This window comes from Artemia franciscana, chromosome 16, assembly GCF_032884065.1.
Source record: "Artemia franciscana chromosome 16, ASM3288406v1, whole genome shotgun sequence".
Classification (NCBI taxonomy): Eukaryota; Metazoa; Arthropoda; class Branchiopoda; order Anostraca; family Artemiidae; genus Artemia; species Artemia franciscana.
In genome coordinates, this window is record NC_088878.1 from 14,318,358 (window position 1) to 14,345,486 (window position 27,129).

The window sequence follows — 27,129 nt, forward strand, 5'->3', positions numbered from 1 at the left end:
GCTTTTGAAAAACAGCTTTGTGTCAACCCCTAATATTTTTTTCTAATAAATTCTTATAACTCCAATCTTCTTTATCCCTCAAATATAAGGGTCAATATAACCGCTTATTGAATGTAGGTATGTAATTTATGAAGTTAAGTTTGATTTTGTTACAGTTAAGTGATAAAACACTGTGTTCCGAATTCGGTTTAGCTGTCTTTGCGCTCTGATCCCGTTTATAGATGTACTCGTATCAAAATAAACTAAACTTTTTGCTCAAACTGTTTATGAAATTTAACATCACAGTTGTAATGGAAAAAGTAGTGCAAACGTTCAAAGAACTTTTGATGTTCTAAGGACAGATATTAATGGTTTTTGACAATTTTTTTTGCTATTATTTAAGTAGTCTTTACATCAATTGTCGAGGACGTAACTCACACAGTTTCCACCTCCTTCTAAATTTAGACGAACACTTTGAACACAAAGAAAAGTGACTTTTCTGGCATATTCACTGAAATACGGCGAAATGCCCCCCCCCCAAATTCCTAAAGATACACTTCTTCCCTCCTCCATCCACTAATTTTCATTGATTAATGTAACTAGCACTGCCTAAGCTCAATACTATGTTCTTTGTTATAAGTTGTAGCTTTACTTCATTGTATCATGTGCCCTAGCATTCTTTAATTTGGATAATTATATACAAAATTAAAAGTTAATCTATTATGATTTATGAATTCACTGGCTTAACTATCAAAGATCCGAACAAAATATTTTTCACAAGCTTCAATATTGGGATTGTTCAATTCATGCCTGAAAGCAATTTTTTATTGTTTCATGTTTATATTTGTGTTAATCCTTACACACAAAGCTCTAACAACTTAGTTTTCATGTAGAAACAGCTTCAGGTGGGTTGTCCCTCAAGCTTCAGTTTGGTTTTATAGTATGTTCATGTTGTAAAATATGTTTGTCAAACATATCAACTATGCTCTAGGACTTGCGCTCTTAAAAGAACAAAAAAGTCATTTTCTGCTTAGTTGAATGCGTTTAGTCTGGCAGCATGAGCTTAAGTAAGAAAGAAAAAAAGTTAAGTTTTTTTAGATTTACTGATTGTTAGAATTTGATTTTTATGTAATAAAAAAAGGACAACTCCATTAGACCAGACTTCAACATGTAAATGAATGTTAGTTATTATTCCATACATTTGGTATATTTCGCTTTTTTTAATTAAAATGTTTCTTTAGAATTGTGTGCAACGTTGATTCAATGAAGAAGTCTTAGAAAAATTTGGCATTGATTTGGGGAATTTTGTAGGTAGCTAATGGTAAGGAGTTACTCATCTTATTTAAACCCTCTGATTCCCATCAAAATTATAAACTAAATTATTTTAGCTGTAAAATTCTAGATAGGAGCCTTCTTTCTACCTTGAAAAGTGGCTAAGTTAGGTGAATAAAAATATCAGGAATGAATCCAGGGCCTAAAAATAGACCCAGGAAATTATTCCCAAGATACTAGGTCAACCCTTCTTTGGTTTCTATGGTCCAAAAGAGGTAAAATTTTTGTTAATTGACTTCTTGGTATCTTGGAAAGAGTTTAGGCTAGGAAAATGAAATTTTCAGGGATGGGTCTACAGGTTAAAGTATGTCCTGGGAAGGTATTTTGAAATACCTACCCCCAATTGTTCTCACTCTAGAGGGCTCTGACCTTTGATGACCTTTAAAAATATGTGTGTTTAAAAGTGAAACCTTGGAAAATAGATCTTCTGTTTAATTGAAGTAAAACAAATTGTTTTCAGCTTCATAACTTTGCTCAATTCTGTTTTATAAGGTTTTAAAGATATGCAAATACATTTCCTAAATTTTGAAAAAACATTGATATGGCTCAAAATTCTACTCAAATAACAGAAATTGCATTTTCAGAACCAAGGCAGAGAAAAAGCAACAGTAAAATTCTAGTTAATTGACTTCATGCTATTTTGGAAAGGGTTTAGGTTAGGAAAATTAAACTTTTAGGGATGGGTCTACAGGCTAAAGTATATCTTGGGAAGGTATTTTAAAGTACCCACCTCTACTCCTTCTCCCTCTAGAGGGCCCTGAAATTTGCCTACATGGCAGGTATATACCTATTGAAATTTTGACAAAACAACATTTTACCTTAATTTTCTGTTACTAGTTGCTTTTTCTCTGCCTTTAGTTCTGAAAATGCAATTCCTGTTATTTGAGTAGAATTTTGAGCCATATCAATGTTTTTTTTTCAAAATTTAGGAAATGTATTTGCATATCTTTAAAACCTTATAAAATGGAATTGAGCAAAGTTGTGAAGCTGAAAACAATTTTGTTGTACTTCAATTAAGCAGAAGATCAATTTTGCAAGGTTTCACTTTTATAACAAACGTTTTTTAAAGGTCATAAAAGGTCAGGGCTCTAGAGGGAGAAGGAGCAGAGGTAGTTGCTTCAGGATAGCTTCCCAGGACATGCTTTAGTCTGTAGATTCATCCCTGAAAGTTTCATTTTCCTAACCTAAGCCCTTTCTGAGATAGCAAGAAGTCAATTAACTAGAATTTTACCAAAGCAACTAGTAACTTTTTCAAATTTTTTTTTTGCTTTTAAACAACTTTTTTTCATGTCTTAAAAAGAAAAAAGAAATTCCTTGTTAAAATATATACAAATATTTTTGTAATTACCAGTTTTTTGCTCATTATGCAATTAATGTCTTTTCATGGTGAGGCTATTTGAAGGTATTTGATTATTGCTGCAAGATTATTACCATACAATTTTGCTTTGTCAAAATTTCAATTGGTATAGACCTGTCATGTAGGCAAATCTCAGAGCCCTCTAGAGTGAGAAAGAGTAGAGGTGGGTACTTTAAAATACCTTCCTGGGACATACTTTAGCCTGTAGACCCAGCCCTGAAAGTTTCATTTTCCTAACCTAAACCCTTTCCAAGATAGTAAGAAGTCAATTAACTAGAATTTTACCCCAAAAGATTATATGCACAACATCTATTTGTCTGAATTCTGAAAACAAAACCTAGGTTTGGGGTAAGGTCCATCTGTAACACAAATAGCCTAAATGTTGTATTTGGATGCAGGATGCAATTCTGTACACAGTATATGTTTACACATTACAGGATTAGGGCATATACTTTGTTAATATAGGCTAGCTTTGAGGTTTACCCAATTTTCAGTTTTCAATCCCTTTTTTTTGGTAGGCTGTAAGCCTAGGATTAAGGCTATTGAGAAGGAAACATGTTAAAGTTTTTCCTTTTTTCTGCCATGTATCTTCTCTGGTTTGAACCTGTGTACTCTTAATTGAATGAATACCACCACAATAAGAAAACAGAAAGATAGCCTATGATAAATATATCTTACAATTTGGGTTAAATTAAATGGGGCGGGGGGGGGGGGGCTGGGTATAAGGTAGGTATAGCAGAATTGCTTTTGGAATTTGTTAACTAGGGTATATATTTCTGGATATTATGAAGTAAGAATTGTTTTTTATTTTCTCAATAGCCCTAATTCTAGGCTTTTCATTGATTTCAGTTTTCTAAAATGTAAGTTCTATCATTTCAGTAGGACTTTAGGTAAATACTAAGTAGTTTTACATAAATGACCTATGAATAAAGTAAACAAACCATTCAATGCTTTTTCTGGCTGTAGGCTATCTTCAATTGCAGCTCAGAACAATGTCAGGATTCTCCCTGTAGAGGTCCAGAGTGATGATTTGAGTTGTTTTCAAAGTTCTTTAGTGACCAAATGCAGTTTAGTGGTTAGTAGCTTCCCAGTTGATTTGAATTCTCTAGAGCAGGGGTCTCCAAACTTTTCAATGTAAGGGCCATATTATATATTTCCCATATTCATGCAGGCCGAAGGGATAAAAAATGAGAGAAAAAAAAAATAAGTGCTAGTAATTTAATTTCCTCAAATATTAGAGTATAAACATAAAAAAAATTAAAACATATCTTGTTGGAAAAAATCAGGGTAAACTAAATAGACTCCTGCCTTTAGTTTTATGCAACAAAATTAGTGTGATGAATGATACTATTGTTTTGACTTTAAAATTTAATTAAAATCAGGTTCCAGATTAGATGAGCCAATTGTAAGAATAGAACTGAAATGATCATCAGACAAATTTGCTTGATAGTTAGATTTCACATACTTCATGTTGGAAAATGTTTGTTCACACAAGTATGTTGTACCAAAAATGGACACAAAACTACAAGCAAACTTTATCAATTTGGAAACTAATCTGGCTGCAGACATTTCCATTTGAAATAGAGTTGGAAGATTTTCAGTATTGCAGTCAAATGGATTATGAAAGAGCCTGATTTTATTTTTTAAAATTTCTGATTTTTCGCCTCATGAAACTGCTTTTTAAAATCTGAAATTATTTCATTTGCAAATGAAGAAGGAAATTCAACTTTACTTTCTGCATGAAATTTTATACAACATGGAAAATGAGCAAAATTCTTAACTTTCACCTGGCCTTCAAGTAGCGGAAGTTTTGCTCTGAATGCCTTGACATGAACAAAGTAGTCACTGATCAAATTTGTTTTGCCTTGCAATTTCAGATTCAAGTGATTCATATGACTTGTCATATCTGCAATTATCTGATAATTCATAATCTGATAATAATGGCTGAGGTTTGTTTTTATTTTTCTCTGTGAGAAGTAAATCAATTTGTGATCTGAGCTCAAAGAAATTCAGCAAAATCTTTCTGCAACTAAGCCATCTAACTGCTGTATAATAAGGCAAGTCAACAAACTCCGAATCAATTTCTTTCAAGAAATCATGGAACTGGCGATGGTTGAGTGCATGAGATCTAATGAAATTAACCACAGAAACACCAGGTTTCATGACACAAGACATATCAACATATTTTAGGCACAATGCTTGTTGATGGATAAGGCAATGCAGAAAAATGGGTTTTGAGAATCCTCCAACCTTGCAAGCAGTTGTAATTTGCCCAACCAAACCCTGTTTTATCTCAGACATATTCTTTCCTCCATCAATTGTCACACACTGCACTTGTTTCCATTCCAGGTTATATTCTGTTATAGTTTTACTTACTTCATTGAAAATGTCTTTTCCAGTTGTTGTGTTGTGCATGCTGTGAACTGATTCTGATTCTTGGGTCACATTAAATTCACTATCAACACCACGAATGAATACTAAGAGCTGAGAGGTATCACACACATCAGTTGATTCATCCAAAGCAAGAGAATACCAGCAAAAGCTTTTTGTTTTTTCCTTTATTTGCTGAATTATGTCGCCTCCTAAATCTTCAATTCTACAAGCAACAGTATTTGACCCAAGACTTATCATTTTGAAGAGGTTTACTTTTTCTAGACATGCCTCTTCTGCTGCTTCCACTAAACACTCTTTTATGATACTACCATCAGTGAAAGGTTTTCCTTTTTTAGCCAACACAGGCAACTTTGTAACTGGCTCTAGTTGAAGTTTTATTTTCAGTTATTTTCTTACTGAAAACAGCTTGTTGAGAATGCAGACTGTGCTGAAATGATTCAACTTTTTAGTACATTCTGCTCCTGTGATGTGAGAATAACTTGAGTCATGTTTAGATTCATAGTGCCAACGAATATTGTATTCCTTCAGAACAGCAAACACTGTCTCTACATATGAGGCATTAAAGCTTTATTATTTGCTTTCACAAAAAAGTACTTTATTTTGCATTTGTTATTTTTTCCTTTTCTTTGAATTTTCCATATCTGAAAACATAAGGGTAAAATAGGCAAAATAATTTGTACAGGAAAAACAGCTTTATGTGGTGTTAAAAAGCACACGAAATCCTCCATAGCGAATGGTTCGTTGTGAAGGCTGCTGCTCTGCTTACATGTGAATACCCAACCACGCCGCTGAGCTCCATTCCGCTCGGCTCTGCTCGTAGTGCAAAAGCACCCTAACCACACATCATAAAGCCAATGACAATACTGCTCGAAATACATCATTAATGATCAAATCCTCTCAACACCTCAGTTCACTCACCCCATGCTCTTTCTCACATAACTGCACATAATACAACGAAGCCCCACTTGCCCTTTATCCATACAATATACAGTTATACACAACTGATTGGTTGTAATGCACAACACATACCTACCAGTACTAGTATCTGTGATTCACACAATCAAGAGAGGGAAACTGACTTGGGCTGAGCCACCTGACCGCCATCAGTCAACAGCCCCAGCTTTGAATAATCCTGTGATGCCAGTCGTACGATAATTTTTTTTTTCAAGGCCAACACACGGTATTTGTTTGGCGGGCTGGATGAAATTATGTGGCGGGCCGGATGTAGCCCGCGGGCCATAGTTTGGAGACCCCTGCTCTAGAGGACTACTCAGGACCCAGGCTTTGTTTGAAAACATCAATGAATTCACCTATAACCATCAGGCTACTTCAGAGAGTTTGTTCCCACCATTAACAGTATGCAAGGAAAAGAATTGAGTGTATCCTCTGGATATGAGAGACTGCTTGACAAATTTCAGGTGATGGTGTCTAGTTCTTGAATTGGGACCAACAGTAGAGAATAATCACCTTGCCTTAATCCATCTGAGAGCTTTAAGGTCTTCCAGACCTATAGTGCTCTTGAGTTGAGGACTGGATGGAGGGAGCACTGACAGTGAAATCTTTCAGCCGATTCCAATGGTTTATGACTCTTCTCAAAAAGAATCTTTGGTGTGTTCGCGATTGGGAGCTTCACTTTGGTAGCTCCTTGGAGTGTCCTCTTGTGTTGTGCCAGCTGGTACTGAGATTGCTGCCAAAAATTGCTGACTTTTTGCTCTGCAGCTTGTAAGTAAGCATCATGTTGCTGTGCAAGCGTCTGTAAACCAGAGTGGGTAGTTTGAGGTACCTGAGGCAGTCCTCATATGAGGTTGATGCTAGACTTTGTATGCATTTTGTTGCTTGTCTCTGTACGTTTTCAATGAGCCTCACATCTTATTTATAAGAAGGACCACCAAAAACATGCTAAAATCAAGATTGGGTCTGGCAAGAGCCTTATATAGTTTTATAAATATAGATGCCTGTCTGCTGTTGATAGTTGGTTTTAGCAGTCCAAGACTGGAGCTTGCACAGGAAACAACATAATGCTGGGAGAGTATCAACCCTCATTAAGTTGTAGGCTAAAATGGCATCACCTCTTTTTCTCTTGTAAACAAGTGTAGAGAAATTTTAGCTTTAATAGACTTGCAGGGCTGGAAAGCTCCTGCATATCACTTTGTTAGCATATCTTCCAGAAATTTTATGTCTTTGATTATAATCATGAGTTTTGTTACAAATTCTATTTTAAACCCTTTATGGGCTTTCAAAGATAATGCATATTTCTCTTAATTAGTTATACTTATAGGCTACACCTCTGTTAGTATCACGCTTGTTAAAACCAGTTTACCTATAAATTGAATTGATAGTGACAAAATCAAGAATCAATAAATACATGGGAAATATGTAATATACACTATATATTTGGGTAAGGAAATTGAATTTGCCTCATTATTAACCCTCATTAACTTCTAAGCTAAAATAGTACCCCTTGTTTACAGGACAAACCCCCTAATATACATAATAATTTCTGTTTGTTTTATGCTGCTCCTTAATTCCAACTCTTATTTTTATTTGCATTTCTCCTGTAAACAAATGTAAGGAGATTCAGCTTTGATAGTTTTGCAGGACTGGAAAGCTTCTGCATGCCATTTTTCACTTTGGTGGCACATTTTCCAGATTCTTATGTCTTTTATTACAATCATCATTTTTGTTACAAATTCAATTTAAGCCCTTTATGGACTCTCAAAGATTATGCCTCTTTCTCTTTTTGATACACTTAGAGGCTACACCTCTGTTAGTATCACTCTTGTTAAAATCAGTTTACTGGTAAATTGAATTGGCAGTGACAAAATCAAGAATCAATAAATGCATGGGAATATATAATATAGACTATATATTTGGGTAGGGAAATTGAATTTGGACAAAAACAATTATTATATTCAGAAATAGCATAAAAATGGGCATGAAGTGGTATGTTTACTTTATTTGTAGGCCATTTATGCCAACTGCTCAATATTTACTGCATTTTAAGCCATGTCAGTGTTTTTTGTTGTTGTAAAATTCTTGATCAGGTACTTTTGTTTTTTTACCTTAATTTGTACATTTGTACAATACTGGATCTGTTGCGCTCTGTGTTGAGGATGATAAAATTTTTTCACTGCATTAGGGGCCAGTTGCCATGGAAAAAGTGGGGTAGCAAAGTAGCAATGCTAATTGGCAGTTTTCAAGTTTTTTGGCAATTTGTCTGAAAATGCCATTTTTACATATAAAAAAAATTTTGCTCTAAGAAAAGCTTTCAAAACACAAGTTTGGCTCTCTCATGCAAAAAGTTGGTTAGTCTACTTAGTCTAGGAAAATTTGTTGGCATATTCCATCTGGAAATACCAGCGCTTCCACTATCCCTGAATTTTTGGGGATTTTGTCATAAATCTGTCTTCTTGAGACAATTGGTTCCCCAAAAATCCCCCTTTGTTCAGGGTTGCCACACATAGGGATTTATCACCACTAACAATCCCCCCTATTAACTATCACTTTCACTTAACTTGAAATAAGTTTTTCATTACTTTTCAAAGTTTTTTAGTTAATTTTTTGTTTTCTTCTGCTATTCTGTTTATTTGTCAAAGGTCTGAAAATATAAGAGAGTTAGATTGAAAAATTACTCTAAAATGAAATAGGGAAAGCATGGTACATATGCAGAGGGGGAGGGGATTTTGTGATAAATTGGCAGATATTCTTCATTATCAAGCTATAAATTAGATGAACATACCTCTCAAGACTTTTTTATGTTGTTTCAAAATATAACCATCATTTTACTCAGAATTGAAATGGATCCTTTAAGATGATACCCTTTTCTCTTATTTTCTACAATTTGGTATGTATCTTGTTTGCATTTCCTCTAGCTTTATTATATAAATCTTAAATATATAATTATTGAATGTGTGATAGATTAAAGGGTAGGCTACTTATGTATTATACTGCCAACATTCAAGTTTATGCTGTGTAAAACTTCAGAACAATCTGGTTTTATTTCTCTGTATTAAGAAACAATTAGCTTGCACTTAGTGGAAAACAAGTGGCAGATGACAGAATACATTGGAATTATTTAATTTGGGCTATATATTTGCACATTGGGGGTGGAGGTTAGATTACTTTAGGTCAGGTCGCCCCCCCCCCATAATGTGCAAATATATAGGCCAAGTTTGTTTTTAAAGTATTATATATTCATTAGATTTAACCTAACTTTACTTTTTGAGTTCTGGCAGTATAATACATAAGTACTGGCTAAGAAATTGATATTTTTGCCAGGAATTTTCACCATTTAAGATTTTGTTGAATTTTGCTTCATTAGATATATAAAAATTTAGTACTTTTCTTTTTCCCTTGAAAATTTTATTTTGTATGTAACCTTTTATCTTCACATGTATTCCCCTCCTCCTCCTCCCCTCACCATTGCTACTCTGCTGAACTCCCTCCTGCAATATCTTTGGCTGGCGTCTAGCGGAAAAGTCTAGTGGGGTCTTGAGTGTTTCAACTGCAATGTAGGATCTTCTTATGGTCTAGGAAAGTTGTTAAGTAAGTAAATGAAATTTTACAGAATAGATATTCTGCTCAAATTAGGGCATTGGATTTTTTTGAATACTTAGACCTGCCTCCACAACTTCTAATGCTTGAACAATTATTACCCCTGTATGAAGGCTGGTCCTGAGATAAAAAAAAAATAGAATTGAAAAGATTGCGGTAAAATTGGATTCGCCATTCAAAACTTTTGTTAAGTATAATCTTCTTACCATATATATTGCTGCCCCTCCTCTCTGCCCCCTTAATGAGACAAAATTAAGCCATAGATTATATTCAAATTTGGGGAATGGTTGATTAAAACAGAAGTGACCCCCAAACATGATTCATAAAAATTGTATATTATACCCGAAAGTAAAAATTTTGTTATTATTTCCAAGCTGTTTTCTTGTAAAGTTTTATCTTATTCTCATGTATTTTTTTTTTACAACTGATTGGTCTTTATTTCTTACTCTGCTGTCTGATATCTTTGTTTGAAGATTGATGAATTATTTGTATATAATGAGCTGTAAGTAACTCAACCCAACAGGAACCAAAACCTTAAAAAAGAGCAACTACTGCCCTCTTGTCAATACTTTGCTCTTTACTCTTAAGCTTGATTTTTATCCCAAATCTTTAAGGATGACCCCTGAATCACAAAGGCCATAGAATAAATAGTTGAAATTACTAAAAATACTTTGGCATAAAGAGCAAGGTATCTTGGAGGAGACGAACCCCCTAATGTACCTAATATTTTATGTTCGTTTTAAGATTAAATGCTACTCATTACTTCCAGGTGAAATTTTTTTTTATGTATTTTCTCATTGTTTTTTTTTCTTTTTAATAATGCTATAATATCCTGTGCCCCCTTCATGTAAACTATCTTCCCTTGTGATAAATTCCTCCATGGAAAGATCCTCCCACGTAACCCTCTCCCCCAATCCACCCCCATCCCAGCGCGTAAAATTCCCCCTGAAAACGTTTGTACACTTCATAATAATTGTTCCTGTATGTAAACAATGGTCAAAGTTTGTAACTTGCAGCCCCTCCCCCGGGGATTTTGGGGAATGAAGTCGTCCCCAAAGACATATTTATTAGGATTTCGATTAAGCTGAACAGAATGGCTATCCCAAAATTTTGATTAGGTGAATTTGGGGAAAAATGTGCTTGGGAAGGGGCCTAGGTGCCCTCCAGTTTTTCTAGTCATTTAAAAATGGCACTAGAACTTGGAATTCTGATATTAACTTGTACATTAATATTAAGTATATTAGACTTGAGGTAAAGAACCACTTATTCATTTAGGAATCGTACTTGATCTGATCCTGACGAACGTACTAAAGATACCAATACTGATAATCCTAGAGCTCCTTCACAAACTGTGACTCTAAGAAAGATGAATGCGTTAATCATTCTCATATAGTCTAATTTCCGTTAGAATGAGCCATTTCGCAACAGTATTTAGTTCAAATAGTAAGACATTTAATTTCAAAGTTTGGGATAGATAGCTGGTAAATAAAACACTTATAATTATCAACTGGCCACATATGTTACACCCTGCAGCTTTTGGAGTAAAGTAATAAACATAACTCATATGAAAAAGCAGGGAATGGGGGGTATTAGCTCTCCCTCTTGCATAAAATTATTCATGTTCCATTAAGTTTTTATTTTGCTCTTTACTTACATTTAAAAAACTTGTTTAAAAATATTAAATCTTGTTATTGTGTTTGTCTCTTGAATTAATCATAATACAAATTTACCATATTTTTACCTTCTAGGCTGAACTGGGCCAATGTTAGACTTATTAAGTATGCTTTCGTTGGCAGCACAATACAGATATCTAGACAGTACAATCATACTAAAAAAATATCTGTTAGCTACAGTCTCAGTGTGTGTAAAAGCTCCTCCCATTTCCTTTGTTTACGCTGTTCATTGTATATTTCTCAGTTGCTCCATCAACTTTGAAAAATGGTGCAAACCTGTATTATTTACGATTCCAAAAGCAGAAAGAAAGGGAGTGAGCCAGCGAAGTGGTTCACTACCTATTTCATAGGTATGGCTTATGACTTGACTGAGTGGTGGATTCAGGATCTCTTAAAGGGGGGTTTAGAATAAATTTTAGCAAATAAGGAAATTTCCAGTGCTAAATTCTGATCAACGCCGTGACAGGGAAAATGCCAGATTGGGAGATCCTCGATTTGGCTATACAATTTGAAATTTACTTTAAAATGTTTTACCACACAGCTGCAACCTAATAGCTTTAGCATAGATTATCTATTTGGCCTCACAATAATCTCTGGTTTTAAATGGTAATATTGTGCCATGGAGCATCAAAACTTTTTCTTCTTGGCAAGGAAATATTTTCCTTTGAATGTTCCCTTTTTTATACTCTTTTTTTGGGCTATAAAAATGTCCGTGGAAATTTGATGTAGGACCTTTCTTTTTCTTCTAATAACTGGTTGAGTAACCCTATCCAAGGAAATACCAAACGCCTGATAAGATCTGTTTGTCTGAAATTGTTAGTGAGTTTTCAGAAAATTAAAGGATATTAAAAGAATTGCATTTGTGTTATAGGAAGAACATAAAGTAATGTTTGTTGTTATTATTGTTGTATATTTTCTGCAACGAACTTGCAAATTACGTAAAACTTCTCTTCAGACAGCATTATTCTCTTATGACTCATCAAGTCAACCCTCACGATACGTTTCATTATCTTTCCAGTTTTGGGTTACTTGCAAGTTTGGTATGTAACTTTGGATGTTTCAGAATTGTGTTAAGATTATTTAAATTATTTAATCATTCTAGTTACCAAGTTTATTGTCAGTTGCCACTCAAACTTTGCTTTGTCTAGGGTATGTTTAAGACAGAGGAAGGGGGTTTGGTCCCTAACTAGATTCAACAATGGCCTTGCTTGCATAATTTGCTGTAGCTTAATTATCAAGCTTTGACATGACATAGCAAAAGACTTTTGGCAGATGCCAAAACAAATCATATTATTCATTCTTTGTTTTCCTTTCCATTCTCAAACCAATATTATCTTTACCTTTTGCATTATTACAGCCAAACCAATTATTTTCCTTTGTCTTTATCTCTTCAGCGTATTGCATTCTTTCTTATCCCCTAGACAGTCAATTCGCCTTATTTTTTCTCCAGGCTGTGAATACTGATGCCACACGCATGCCTACCCATGAAAAGATGTAATGTTGCTTAGTATTCTCTTGGTTTAGATCTTCTCAGAAGGAGCTGTATTGCGGTCTGGCTTTGTCTAATTGTTGAGATAGGAGATGATCGTTCTGTCTAGATATATGTTATGTGGCTGGTAAACACAGGCTGAGACTCAGTTACACACGCTGAGATCACAGGGTAGACACAGTTGGTAGACACAGGCTGAGATTCGATGGTTGCAATTATTTGCGGCTTCTTTAACACGCCAGAGAAAAACAAGCATTTGAAATCTAATTGTAGGATTTAAAATTGTAGGAGTAGGATTTAAAACTGAAAATAAGCCAGACTTACCCTACTAATGAGGAGCTTGCTGACCCATTGAACTTTATATTGAAGCTTCACTTTAGGCTAAACTTTTAGGAATGTTTCCTTTCTAGTATTTTAGACTACAGTAAATAAAGCAAGCTCTTAATTGTGTTTTATTTACTGGTTGCCTTCAAAAATATTTTTATGGTTAAATTCAACTGTTCAAAATAAATGAAATGAATATGTAGTACCAGAAGTACCTTTATGTATTTGTATACGATAATCGTCTTCTGTTAGTAATTATGGACTTCTCAGTCAAAACCATTTAGCCTTCTTCCTTTCCTGTCTTTTTATGAGGTGTGTTGAACTATTACAGGTTGCTGCTATTTATATACTATGTAATAGCTCTACTACCACACTGGAGTTACAATAGCTCTACAAGTAGGATCATTTTGTCTGTTTTGTGTTTTATTGCTATTCTTCCAGAGGATTTGTCTATGGATAGTTTTTGCTACCCATTTGACTGACTGTATTTCAAAGAGCAGGGTGTACAAAAAATGTGGCTCTCGCTTTCTAGAGCTATAATGGGAGACAAATTGAGATGGGTAGAGTAAGTTTAGCAGATGAAGAATGACAAATCGTCAAAGATCGTCCTTTTTGGCCATCCATTTAGGGCCAAATGAAAAAGCCGTCTAGTGCCAAATGTCTCAGAATGGAGTGGGAAGAGGTCGTATGAAGAGATTTAAGGAAAATGGAGATTCTTGGGATGGTGTAAAGAGGGAGGCTTTTAATAGAGAACAAACATGTTCAGCTGTTTTGGCCTCAGGCGACTTGGTCCTAAAGGGAGTTGTCAGTAGCAGTAGCATTAGTTTACTTTCATTAAAAAAAAAATGAATTCCCTTCGTTTTTAGCATTATACGAAGCTAACCTAAATATAATGGGCTGATGTCCCTTTTTGGCATCTTCTCTTTATGGGTTAAGCTTTTCGATTGACTACTAAAAGTTAATGTTTTCTTTATAATCCATCATTTCTGCAATGAGAGAGGAGCTTTTACCCTTCAGCATCCATATTACTTGCTGGGTCAAAATATATTCCTCCAAATAACTGGGAAATGATTGGTGAGTTTCCACCTTCAACACTGATCCAAAGAGCCTCCCATGAAAAGTATGGAAAAGTGGGCCCAAAATATCAGGATGAACACATCCTATAACAGATGAACTTTCAGCAAACACTGATGTTCTTTTTTCAAGACATCTAGTTGAACGAATCATTATTTATCAGCCAAATTGGGTCAAAACCACGAATCAGTGCTTGAATTTTGCTTTTTGGGGGTTTGCACACACTTTCATCTTGTTTTGAGAGGGAAGGCTCCTAAATCTCTGTCATTACTATATGTATAAGAATGGGTTGCCGAATCTAATAAAGCTTAGTGGGAAGTCAGAGTAAGTGTCCTAGTTCTGCCTTTTTGTGGTTTGTCCGTGATACAATCCTTGTGAGAGGAGCGGCGCTCAGTTTGAAGCAAGAGCTAATGCCATAGTTTTAGATTTGAACCAATCCCAACACAATGAGGGAGGAAAAAAATGGGCCCCTAAATACGTGTCAACCTTAAGGGTTTGCTGTATTCTGTTTTTTGCCCAGTCTGTTTTTTTTTTTTTTTTGCATTGGAAAAAATAAGGAAGAATACAAAAATTAGTCTTCAAATCACGATTAGAATATTTGAAGCTACGGTATTGACAGTGGTCAAGTATGTTTGTGAAGCATGGGCGCTTTGAAAGGTGGGGGAATATTTCTTGAATATTTTCCAGAGGAATTAGTATAAAGATAGTTATAGGTACCTGCTTGACCGTCCGTAAGTCAAACAACAAACTTTATGAACAAGGCAATTGCATCCCATGAAAGAAAGGTTTAGATGGCCAAGACTACTTCAACAGGCCTACCTTAACAATTGAACTAAATCAGTCTTGTTTTAAGATCCATGTCATTTAAATTTGAATTAAAACCAGCTTTCTTGGAGTAATTGTACTGAATTATCATCTGGGCAGACGTACAGGTTAGGAGAAAATGTACTGAATCTGGTATAATTCTACCTCCAATAGCAACACTGTTTGTTCCTAGTAGTAGGAGTAGAAGGCAACCGTGATTTTAGGCATCTTTCTGTGATTTGCAACCGTGATTTTTAGGCATCTTTCTGGAGGAGCTACTAGATCTAATCACACCCAGTGGGAGGTAAATGCTATTTTCTTAACTAAGTTTTTTCGTACGCTAGGATTTATTCAGGCTTTTAGGGAAAGAAGCTCTGCCCCCCCCTTAAAGAAATCTTGCCATAAGCTGACCTACTATAACGAGGATTCAGGCGAAATTTGTTAAAAAATAAAATAAACTTCAAGTTCTACAGGTACAGATATGCTTTCGGTGTTCCTACTCGAAAAGCCTCAGTGAGAGAAAGTCTACATTCTTGTCTTCCATTTCATTAAAAATATCAAGTGGGACTATATTAAATTTGATAGGTATCAGTTACTTCGGCTTTGGATGTGCCTTTAGAGGCTTTAAGTCCATCCAATATTCAATGACGCTTATGTTCCTCCGCGATCATGGCCTATGGGTCACAATTGCTGCTATTTTTCACATGACCCACGGCCCAAAGGTACAATTTAGTTTGCGAAAGGTATGTAGTTAGTCAGAGCTATTCATTTCAGATTATTTATAAAATTTTCAAACATGTCTACCGTCTTTTCCTTGACTTTAAAAAATTCTTTGTTATTATACAGTCTCTTTGAAGCTGGGCCATTTACATTTCATCTCACTGTTTGATAATTTCGTTTGAAGCTCTTCTTTAAACCCTAGTAGATATTTTCAAACTTTGCTAGTGCAAAAGAGGAGACAGAACTGTTTTGAAAGCTTTGAAAAAATTATTATAAATATAAAAAAGAGTAGGCCTAGTTTGTTACTTATTGATTCAGCTTCTTCCCGCATCAGTGTCTTTGTTGGGACTTCTTCTTTATCGATAACCCAAGTGATGTTATTGAGATCATCCAGTCCATTCGAGGCTAGGCGGAGCTAAGGCAGGTTCTAACCGTAACAACTATTGACCGCTCTTTTATGCGGGTGACTCTTGGGTTGGGCACATTAGATTGAAACCCGGATATCTATAGTAGAACAAAAGAAAACAACAACAACCAAAAAAAATATGGCAGATCCAATATTGTTTAATCTGGGCTAATGACACCGGTCTACACAGCCAATATTTTTGGGAGAGGGGTGTATTTAAGAGGGCACAGTTGAAAAAAAAAATGCTTTTAGGATTTGTTTTTGCTGCATGTTTGAGACATGTTTCCTATCATTAGGAATCAAGTAATTGTAATCAGACCGAGCAATATCGACATTCTGGCATTCCTTACATTGTGCGTCTGTATGCATATCTGGATGTTGAAGTTCTGTGTCGTTTTTAAACTTAGCTTATTAAAAAACTTTTTTTTTGGGGGGGAGGGTCTGAGAAAATCCGAAAATTTTCTACACTTTAAATGTAAATTTGCTTTTCCAGGATTGTCTCGCCCGTTTTAAAGGGCTGTAGACTCCTATCAGAGGGACAGAGCCCCCCGGCCTAATTTAGCCCTTCAGTTTTTGTTTACAATCTTCAACACTTTCAAGCATAAACAGTTCATATGATGATATTTGTGATTGTATTATTTTTTTCTTGTTAATTACCTAGTTTTTAATGTCATGCCAATTGCCCAGGTCAAATTCAAATTGACCAGTTATACCCCCTGTTGGATTTCGGTAGTTCACCCTGCATTAGCTTTTTCATTGGAAAATAAGTTCATACCCCCTAGGATTGTTTCAAATTCTGGTCATTGCAATTTTTACATATTTGATTATGCTGTTTGAAGAAAATGAAATGTTGAGCTAATCCGGATAAACACGAATCACCAAGTATAGGTTGAATGAAATGCTCAGTATCAATTTGGTCCTTAAAGTGTATAATTGTTCGCATTGTTATTTTGTATTTAGTTTTCTTTAGTTTTATTTCAGTTGCATTTGGATTATTAATTGAATTGAATGGTAAGTCTGGTTAAAATGTTTTTTGTTTTTTTTTTACATTTGGTCTTTTTGGCTGTGCAATTATATTTGAGTTGACTATCTCAATTAGAATGAAAAAATAATTCGAATTATACAGTCTCAGGTATTCAATTCAATGACTAAGGTAGGGCGGGGTCTACTGAGAACAAAATGATCTTTTGTAGAGTGTTAAAAGTACGAAATTTGCAGACACACAGTCCATACTCCAGGGCTCGGGTCTTGTAAAGACTCTTTTCCCTGAAAAGAATTTTTTTTTTATCATGAAATTGTTGGATTGTTTTTTATTTAGACCCTTTTATCCAATATTTTAGTACGAGAGTATTTGGACCAATCTTACGGCCCATTAATCCCTGTCATCATTGGTACAGGTATGTTAGAAGTGGTATTTAACTATTGCCCAACCAGTGACAGGATTAGCCAGGGTTAGTAAATAGTAGCTGGAAGGTTACCGTTTCAGGCTATGGAAGATACCCCTCCCCTTCTTACATATATATTAAGGATACAAAGAAAACTGATAATTTAAGCACTAAATTTAAACTTTTATCTGAGATTCGTTCTTATATTTGCCATTCATGCAATTATATGCCGAAACTACATTTGGATTCGTAATCATTGAAAAAAATAAGGTATTTTCATAAAGATATTTAAAAAAAATAGGTTTAACGTTAGAAATTAGAATGGATAGAAGCCAACCATGCTTACACGAAAGTTTAACTTGCGCTCAAACCTGTACTTCCTTCAAAAAGTCCGTGGTAACCAACTGTAAGTGAATTTATTAAATTTAAGATTAACCATAAAAAGTCATACACAAGAAAAAATTTGCGTGAATTAAGGAAAAGGAAGAAACACCCCTTATGATGGTACGTCTTTGGGAAATCTGAGCATCGTATTCGGCATATCTAAAACCCCTTTAGCGGAAGTTTCAAACTCCTATGTACAAAACAAGAATTTTTGTATTTTTTTTTCCGAGGAACTTGATAAAGCGTGCGTATTTTTTTTTTGCTTGTTTTTTGCTGAGGGTGATCATATCTAATTAATGCTCGTAAAATTTGAGGAGATGGTCCATTTGAATGTAACTTGGAAGTTCCAACACTCTCTCTAATTAACAAAAAAGATCGTAGTCTACTGCCGAAAAGTATCCAAAATTGCCCTTTTGTACTACAAATGAAAATTCTTGCCCAAACAAGGCCAAAATACGATCAATTAAAAATTTTAAGACGACTAATCGGCCAGTAATTGAAAACGTTATATATACAGCACATTAAGTTTCAGATTTTACCATAGCAGTGTGCTGATTTCTGTCATTTTGTTCAACAAATTAGAAATTTCTGCATGAGCAGCGCCAAAATCCTATCGAGTAAAAACTTTGAGATAGCCAATTGGTTTACAACTATCGAAAAGCTAGATAACTATAATATTTTTGTATTGTAAATTAGAAACTTATCCTCCTGGCGTCAGAGGTCATAGTGCCACATGGTGCCGCATTCGTCCCAAGACATTCAAACGTTCTTATCGTTTGTTTTATCGCAAACATGCGCACTGTTTTTATTGTGATATTTCTTAGTATACTGCCAACATATTAAACTTTAAAATAAGTAGAAAAAATATTGAAAAGTAGAAAGTACTGTAGAGACAGCATTAATTAAGCAGGATATCCGGAAGCTGATATTATCACAGAAAGAAACAATCCGCTGAAATTTGTTTCTTTTCTTTGGTTGTCATGGAGTACTATTGTCTTCCTCCCTGCAAAGGTGGCTTAAAAAAAAGAAGAAAACAAAAAACGAATAGTGCAATGTCTTGATTAAATGTGTTCCGATTATTGTTTTTTTAATTGCGATTTTAAGTTTGATTTTATTTTTACCAAAGCTGGTATTTCAGCGTCTCATAGCTTGCTCATTATACCACCAAGTTTAATATTGCAGCAATGACGCTCAACATCAAAATCAGGTAACGATAGGTGCACACAGGTCTGAGCCCTGGGAGGAAAGGGACAGAAGAGTGTTTTATTCTATGAGCCGGGGGTCAAAATCTTATGAATTTTAGTTTTGCCACTAATTTCTAATGTGTCTAGAAGGGGAGGGTGGTTTTTCAGGAAAATCCCAGGTGGAGGATGGTCAATAGACCAATCGATCAGAAAAACCCCTTCCTCAATTAATCAATGTATAGGAATGTGTGACCCACATTTTTGATGGTTTAAAGCTCTTTTTTGTGCTAAACAATCCATAAAAATTGTTTTGATAGGGTATTGTTGAAGAAGTATCAAAAATGGAGGAAGTTAAAGATTCACCTACTGAAGGACATGCAGTTCAAATTGTAAGAGTAAACGAAGATCATACATTTAGCCTGGATGAAGAAGCTTTGGCTGAGGTACTCAATCAGGAGTATTGTAGAGACAAACCCCTCGCAATCATTTCCGTAGCTGGAGCATTCAGAAAAGGAAAGTCATTTCTTTTGGATTTCATGCTACGATACCTGAAAAGACAGGTATGTTATTTTCTTCTTGCACTGAGTAGCTTAACTGTTTCTGAGTGTTCAAACAGCTATATTAGTTTTTTTTTTTTTTTTTTTTTTTTTTTTTTTTTTTTTTTTTTTTTTTTTTTGCTGAATCTAGAATTCATTGGGACATATTGAAATATTCAAGTTATTTTCAAAAAAGTTTAATCAGTTTTATAAACAGCATCACAGAAAATTGAGTATTTCTTGAACAGCATAATATTAACTGACCCATGGAGGGGGGGGGGGGTCCAACTCCTTAACCACTACTTCCAGGCACCCAGTTGGAGCTCAGTTGACTCTGGCTAAGCTTACAGAATCACACAAATGGCCTCCATCCTAAACCAAAGGATCAACGACAACAGAACTTGAATCCCTGTCCTTGAGGACATAGGATTACAGGTCTGGCGCGTCAATCACTGAGCCAAAATGACTTTTTAATCGGGTTTACATTATAAACAACAATATGCAATACCAATCTTAGTTACACTATATACCTAGTACAGGGGAGCCCAGACCCCAGGGATTCTGTACTCCCTTTTTCCTACTCAGACTACTAACTACCCTATCCTATTCACTTGTCTAGAATACCCTAATGAATGATTTGGGCAACATAAAATGCTGTCTTTAATGGTATAGTTATCTATCAGTGCTTCCTCTCCGAATTTTCGAGATTTTCACGAATTCTTCCGAAACTAAATTATGTTCTCCGATATATCCCCAAAAATTAACGTTTGTAAATAAACGAACATTAACACGATAAAAATCTTTAACCTTTGTTAACATTAGTTTTCGGGGAGATTTCACAAAAACCGTTTTTTTTCCCGAGAAATACGAGGAAGTCTTGAAAAATTTGGGGGTAGTGGAGGCAATGTTTCCCTTAGTCTTCGTTCTACGAAAAGATTTCTTTATGTAAAGGCTGTCACAAAGTCACTGAAGTCTCTTTTTTTTACTTTGGTTAGACGCTAATTTCCCGAAGAGTATTTAAAGCTATGAGCAGACGATTTTTCTCTATTTTTTATTCTAAATTCATGTTCCTTAGAATAGATATTTGCTTTGTTGCCAGTTGCTTAACTTGAAATTTGTTTGACTGTCCATCTGGCTATTTTCCATCAATTTCAAAGAAATAACGTTTTCGAGAGAGAGAGAGAGACCGTTGTTTGAAAAGTAAAGACATTACAAAATAAACAAGCAATAAGCCAAGATTTTTTATGTACTGTTTCCGCCGTCCCACTTGTTGCAAACATTTTTCTTAACATATTAATTTGCCAAGAAATTTGAAAATGAGACATTCAAATTTAATAACAGTATTACTGTCCTGTGGTGGCGCAGTGGGTTTGACCTTAGCTTGGTAATAGGGGACCCAGCGATCGAATCATGCTACAGGAATGCACTGCAGGGCCGACGCAGGGACCTTAGTAGTCAAGAAGCTTCGTTAATCTGATACAATACAATAACAGTATTACTTCCCATGGTGGCCCAGTGGGTTGACCTTAGCTTGGTAATACGGGACCCAGATATTGAATCCGGTTGTAGTAACACACTGTTGGGATGGCGCAGGGATCTTAGTAGGCAAGAAGCGTCGTTAATCTGATTACCTTTTATAACAGTATTTCGAGCTTCAATCTAGCATAAAATGTAATCAAATACTGTAGTACAAGATTCTTCTTTGAATATTTTTTGGCTTTTATTTTTTTTAATTTCTACTCTCAAAACGTATCCTCAATTTTTGCTAATATTATCTCTAATTGTTCAAGAATTTTATTTATAAAAATTAGCACCAGTTATGTGTTCACCTCTGGAAAACACAACTCTTGTTAATATATTTTGCTAGGACAGCAGAAATAGGACGGATGCTATTGTTATTTCTTCTAATTTCTTCTGAATACCAATTTTTTTTATACAAGAAAGAAACATCTTTAGAAAACTATTACTTAACTTCCTACTCCTAAAAGTCGTATAAACTTAAGATGGGGTTCTTTTTATTTGAACTTGGAAGATATAGTGCCCTTTTTAGGAGTCAAAGTGGTTTTCCAAGTAAATTATTCCAGCTACTACTTCAATTGCAACAATTTGTAAAGATTAGAGTATTCAGGTGAAAAGGGCGTCAAAAAGGTGCCAAAAGCGCATATCAAGAATATTTTTGGAACGGTTTAACGTGTCAAGGTGGAACTTCCGGGGCATCATGAAAGCGATGTTCAACTGACCAAAAGGCAATATAAACATGCTACTACCGCTATTAATACTATTGCTACTACTACTACTACTACTAATACAGTACTAACCCTGCAACTACTTTTACTAAAACCGAAACTACCGTGATTACAGTACTATTAAGGCTAAGTCTATGAAGGTAAAGTTTGAGAGAATATTAATGGCAAATTCGAACTAAGAAAAGAGATTATGTGTATTTAGATTGTTAAAATAGCGTATATTAAGAATTGGTTTGTGTATTAAGTTGGAATTCTCAGATAATGCTTAAAGGGGATGATCAATTGACCAAAAGGCAATATGTGCACACTACTAAATGTTGCTGCTACTGCAACAATTACTAGTTCTATTATTATTATTACTATTGCTCCAATTATTACTTCTATAACAACTACTTGTAAGGTTAAGGGCAATAAAATGAAAATTTAAAAAAGTATACGGCAATACAGGTTAAAAAAGAGCAAATCGACAATATCATAGCAATGGCTAATTGTATTAAGTTGAGTAGTTATACTACTGCTGTGACTGCTTTTACAACTATGCCTAAGGGTACGAAGGTGACATTTTTAGAAAATATTTCTGTTGTACCTGGCATCCGTATACAGGTTGTCAAAAGGGCATATCATCAACATCTTAGGAACACTTTCGTATGTGAAATTAACACTTACAACGTTTGTTATGCGGAATGTTGAACTAACCAAAAGACAATATTTGCATCATAATTCTTCTGCTTCTACTCCTACAACTACTGCTACTGCTACTATTATTATTGCTACTACTACTACTGCTACTAAGCCTAAGAGAACTGCTGTTAACTCTATTCTTGCTGTTATACTATAACTACTAGTGCTACTAATACCACTAATAAATCTAAGGGAATTAAGGCTAAAGTTTTCGGCAATATTGCAACTGTAGTAAAATAAATCGAAACACACAATACCCACATAGGTTGTCAAGAGGACATGTCAGCAATGCTTCAGGACCGGTTGATGGTGTTAAGTAAAAATTTCATCATGTTTCGAAGGGGATGTTAAAAAAGTGCTATGTGCATACTACTACTAATGCTAGCACAGCTATTGCTACTACGCCAGCTAAGGGTATTACGGTGAAGCTTTCAAGGAATATTTAGGCGGATCCTGAATAAAATCAAAACAAACTATGATCATTTAGATTGTCAATATGCTGACAAAGCAATATCACAATAACACCTTACATTATTAATCTAGACCTTTCAGGGTAATTCGGGACAGGTTTTGAACTAGCCAGAAGACACTGTCTGTATACTTTTGATACTATGTCTACGGTTACTGTGACTACTGACACTTACGGGCCATTAAGTTGAACCGTTTAGGGGGAGTTTGAATTAACCGAAAAAACTACACGCATGCAAGTATTTAAAGGGCATATAAGCAATATCATAAGCAGTGATGCTCGATCATAGTGATTTATATCTTGATATTTTAAAGGAGCTAATTTGGTTGGAAATTCAACGTTCTAGTAATCTTTTTATGAGTAAAAAGTGATTCAAAATTTAAGACAGCTTTTTGTTCAGCATTGTTGAACGGTTTTGTAACTGTATATCCAGGGCTATTTCGTAGGTCAATTCCCCCGCAGTTATACAATTTCTCCCATATGTTTAAAAACTAAATTTTACCTTAAGATTAAATCAAAATGCATTCTGTTAATGCTAATTGCCGATGAGGCAGCTCAGCAGTATCCCAAGAACGACTGACTGTATTATGTTCAAACTTTTGGGGCTACTTCTATTACTACTTCTGCTCTTAAAATTCAACCAAATCAAAAGAGTTTAAGTATATCCAAGCTGTCAAAGACCATAAATAGATTTTTTTTGAATGGTATTAAGTTTTCTATTTCAGGTCAACTAGAGGAGGTATAAAACTAAATTAAACAGTACCATTTGTGTCCAGATTTTTAGAAGGGTGCATTTTGTTAATAATTTTAAAAAGTTTTCTCCAGCGTACAAATAGCTGGCCTAACTATAAATTCTCAAAGAAAAGCCGTAAGGATTTGAACTATTATTTTCTTTTCCCTGAAAAGACTCAGTCAGTATAAAACAAACAGAAATTAATTTAAAATACATTCCACAAAAAAAAATTTCAAAGAAAATTAGAGATCTCCATTAAACCAAAAATGAGCAAAAATAAAATCTAACAATCTACCAAGCTTAAAACTAAGTCAGCATCGATAAATAAATGAAACCCAACACGAATAGAAATTACAATAAATAACCAAGTCAAATTAAAAAAGAACAAAAATTAACATGAATAGGGCTCAAAACCCCTATGCTCTCCCAAGGCCAGAACATAATTTGCACTTTATTGAAAAATTTTAAATGTTTTCACTGTTATAACTTTTATAAATAAAATATTTTTAACATTTGAATTAATAAATATCAGTATATGTATATTCAACTGATAATGCACATTCAATTTTATTTTTTTCTGTAAAGTTTTTGGTTCATTTTTGGTTTAATGGAGTTTTCTACTTTTCGTTGAAAAACTTGTTTTGTAGAAAGTTTTTTTTTTAAATTAATTTTATCTATATACCAAGGTGATAAAAAAAGGATAATTTGCAAATAAAAATGAGAAAATGTTTATAAAGTTAAATTTTAAATGAGTCTTTTGCCAAAAGAAGCTTTACTGTACAAATAGTTTAGGAATCGCTTTAAAATCTCGACATAAACGATTTATGTAAATGAATGTTATTTTTTCACTTTTAAGGATTCTTCTTTACGTCATTAGACAGAAAGGTGAATATTTTAGTTATTTAATAGAGTCATATAAAAAATTTTGACCGCCGTGATTTTGTTACTGTTCTGGATTATGCAAACGGCCCAAAAATAGAGAAAAAAATTGAGACAGATCATTTTTTTGCATAAATTCGTTTACTAGAAACGATTTTTTTTTCAGTCTCAAGAATTCTTTTTTTCACATCATTAAACAAAAAGACGAATACATCATTACTACCCTAGCAAAATCATTTGACCCTTTTTATCACTATTCCTTAGGCTATGCTGTTTTCATCTGTTGAATATTTGTTTAAAGGCCTCAGCGGCTTATTTTGATGAAACAACTCCGGCAGCTTATCAACTAATTCAATCAATTTATTTACAAGGTATCTCAGCTCTACGTCTTTGTTATATTTGTGTTTCAAGGGACGTGAAGGATGGCATCCGTTTTATGTTCTTATACCTAGAAGAGAAATCAATTCTGTGCTCCCGTGGTTAGGTGTCGCTGTAAAATGTTTTAATTTTCCTAACCAGCCCGATTATTATTGTAAGTTACAGGTTAAATTCATTGTCAGTAGGCGTCGATTTGGGGGAAGAGGGTTCCATGTGAGCTTAGAAAAGCTAAAAATTAATTTAGTATGCCTACTTTGTTAGAAAATTGAAAACACAATTTTTGTTCTCTTTTGGGGTTGTCGATTTGGCTTTATTTATCAGTAGTCCTTTCGCTTGTTCAATTATTAGTCTTTATTCATCTGTTGAGCATTTGTTTGAAGAAATCGGTGGCTTACTTTGTAATAAGCTTTAACAGCTCATCAACTGATTCAATGAATTTCTTTAACATTACATGTTTATTTTATTTATGTTTATAGGGATGCGAAGGATGGCTAGGTCCAGAAGATGCTCCCCTAACAGGATTCAAGTGGCGTGGAGGATGTGAACGTGAAACGACTGGAATTATGGTCTGGTCGGAAGTCTTCATGATTGAAACCCCAGGAGGAGAGGTGATTTTTTTTTTTTATAATTCAATACCTGTACTTGTATGTACCCCAACCGCCTACTTTTTTCCTCTTGCAAGTAGATTGGCTAATGTCATCTACGAAATATAAGTTGTTCCAGTTAAAATCGGACTAATGTGCCTTCTTCCAAAGTCAGACATGACCCTAGGCATTATCCAGTTAATCATGGACATAAAAAATACGAGGGAAAAAATGCGTGCTTGTCTTACCCAATGGTTTTTAATGAATCCATCATTTGCTTGAATTTGTACACGCAAACTTTCATCAGACTTATCATGTGCTAGGTACCCCATCTTCATTCATAGCAATCCATAATATCTTTATATATATATATATATATATATATATATATATATATATATATATATATATATATATATATATATATATATATATATATATATATATATATATATATATAATTTTTGACGAATTTGATTAAATGCCAGTCTTAAATAATGATTAACGATTGACTTACTCATTCTGTCACTTTAATTTTGCATTCTTTTGCTAGTTTTAAGTATATCGTGTTTTTAAACGTCTATTGATGGTTTCGTCCTATTTTTTTTGTTGACCCTGAAACTCGAATTCGACTCTTCGTAGATCGTGATAGCGAATTTTTAAAGTAAACATTTTTTATGCTGCGTCTGGCTGAAATACCTATTTTACGAGACTATCATCTTTCTTTGTCCACGCTTTTAGCAAGATGTACTAGACTCTTCTGGGATTACTAAAGTTAAATGCAATGACATCTAAAGTGATTGGGTGTATATCTTCTTAATTTGTACCTCTCTTTGGTATCACGACAAGTTAACAATATATAAGTTAGCTTTTCTTTATTTCATTAGAGATTAAATGCTTACTTATCATGTACTCAATTGATCGAATCTATAATTATTTATATTTTTAGACTATTTGTCTATTCATCAAATACATTGTTTCACAAAATAACATAACAGTAAGAATAAAACGCGCACAACTAACATGTCTCACTTAGCTAGCAAAAGACTCCAGAAATAAACTGAGCCTCTGAATTTAAGTGGCTCTAGAGACCAACTACCCCTGCAACTAGTCTTAAACATTATGTTATATAACGTAGACTATGGCTGTTCTAAATCAGAATTATTATAACCTATTTAATGCTAATCACGAGAAGCTAATAATATATGGGGTAGCTTTTCTTCTTGTCATTAGAGAATAAGTGCTTACTTATCATGTACTCTGTTGTTTTTTTTTAGCAGCTATGTTTTTGAGAGAGGGAGGGTAAATAAACAAATGATTAATAACGGCCTCTTGGGGTATGAATAAAATAGTACATTTGTTGAAATTGTTTTGTCACAAAAATTTCTCTTTTTGTGTGTATTTTCGCCTCACCCTTTGACAAGTTTTTTACTTCTTATGGCGGCTGTTAAACTGTAGTTATTTTTTTTGTTGTTGTTGTAATAAATCTCCCTCTCTCTCTCTCTCTCTCTTCTCTTCTCTCTCTCTCTCTCTCTCTCTCTCTCTCTCTCTCTCTCTCTCTCTC

The 27,129-nt window shown here is 34.4% G+C and overlaps 1 protein-coding gene across 2 annotated transcripts; it reads left to right on the plus strand.

Moving 5' to 3' along the window:
* The first annotated feature begins 1,219 nt into the window (after positions 1-1,219).
* LOC136036855 (atlastin-2-like) lies at positions 1,220-25,709 on the plus strand. Of its 2 annotated transcripts, none has more exons than XM_065719183.1 (3): positions 1,220-1,300; positions 19,377-19,619; positions 25,458-25,709. In XM_065719183.1, exons 1-3 carry the CDS (start codon positions 1,298-1,300, stop codon positions 25,692-25,694), a joined length of 483 nt encoding a protein of 160 aa, XP_065575255.1. In that variant the 5' UTR covers positions 1,220-1,297; the 3' UTR covers positions 25,695-25,709. The 2 variants fall into 2 exon arrangements, with proteins under 2 accessions (XP_065575255.1, XP_065575256.1); XM_065719184.1 differs by lacking the exon at positions 1,220-1,300 and adding an exon at positions 17,002-17,117.
* The last annotated feature ends 1,420 nt before the right edge of the window (positions 25,710-27,129 follow it).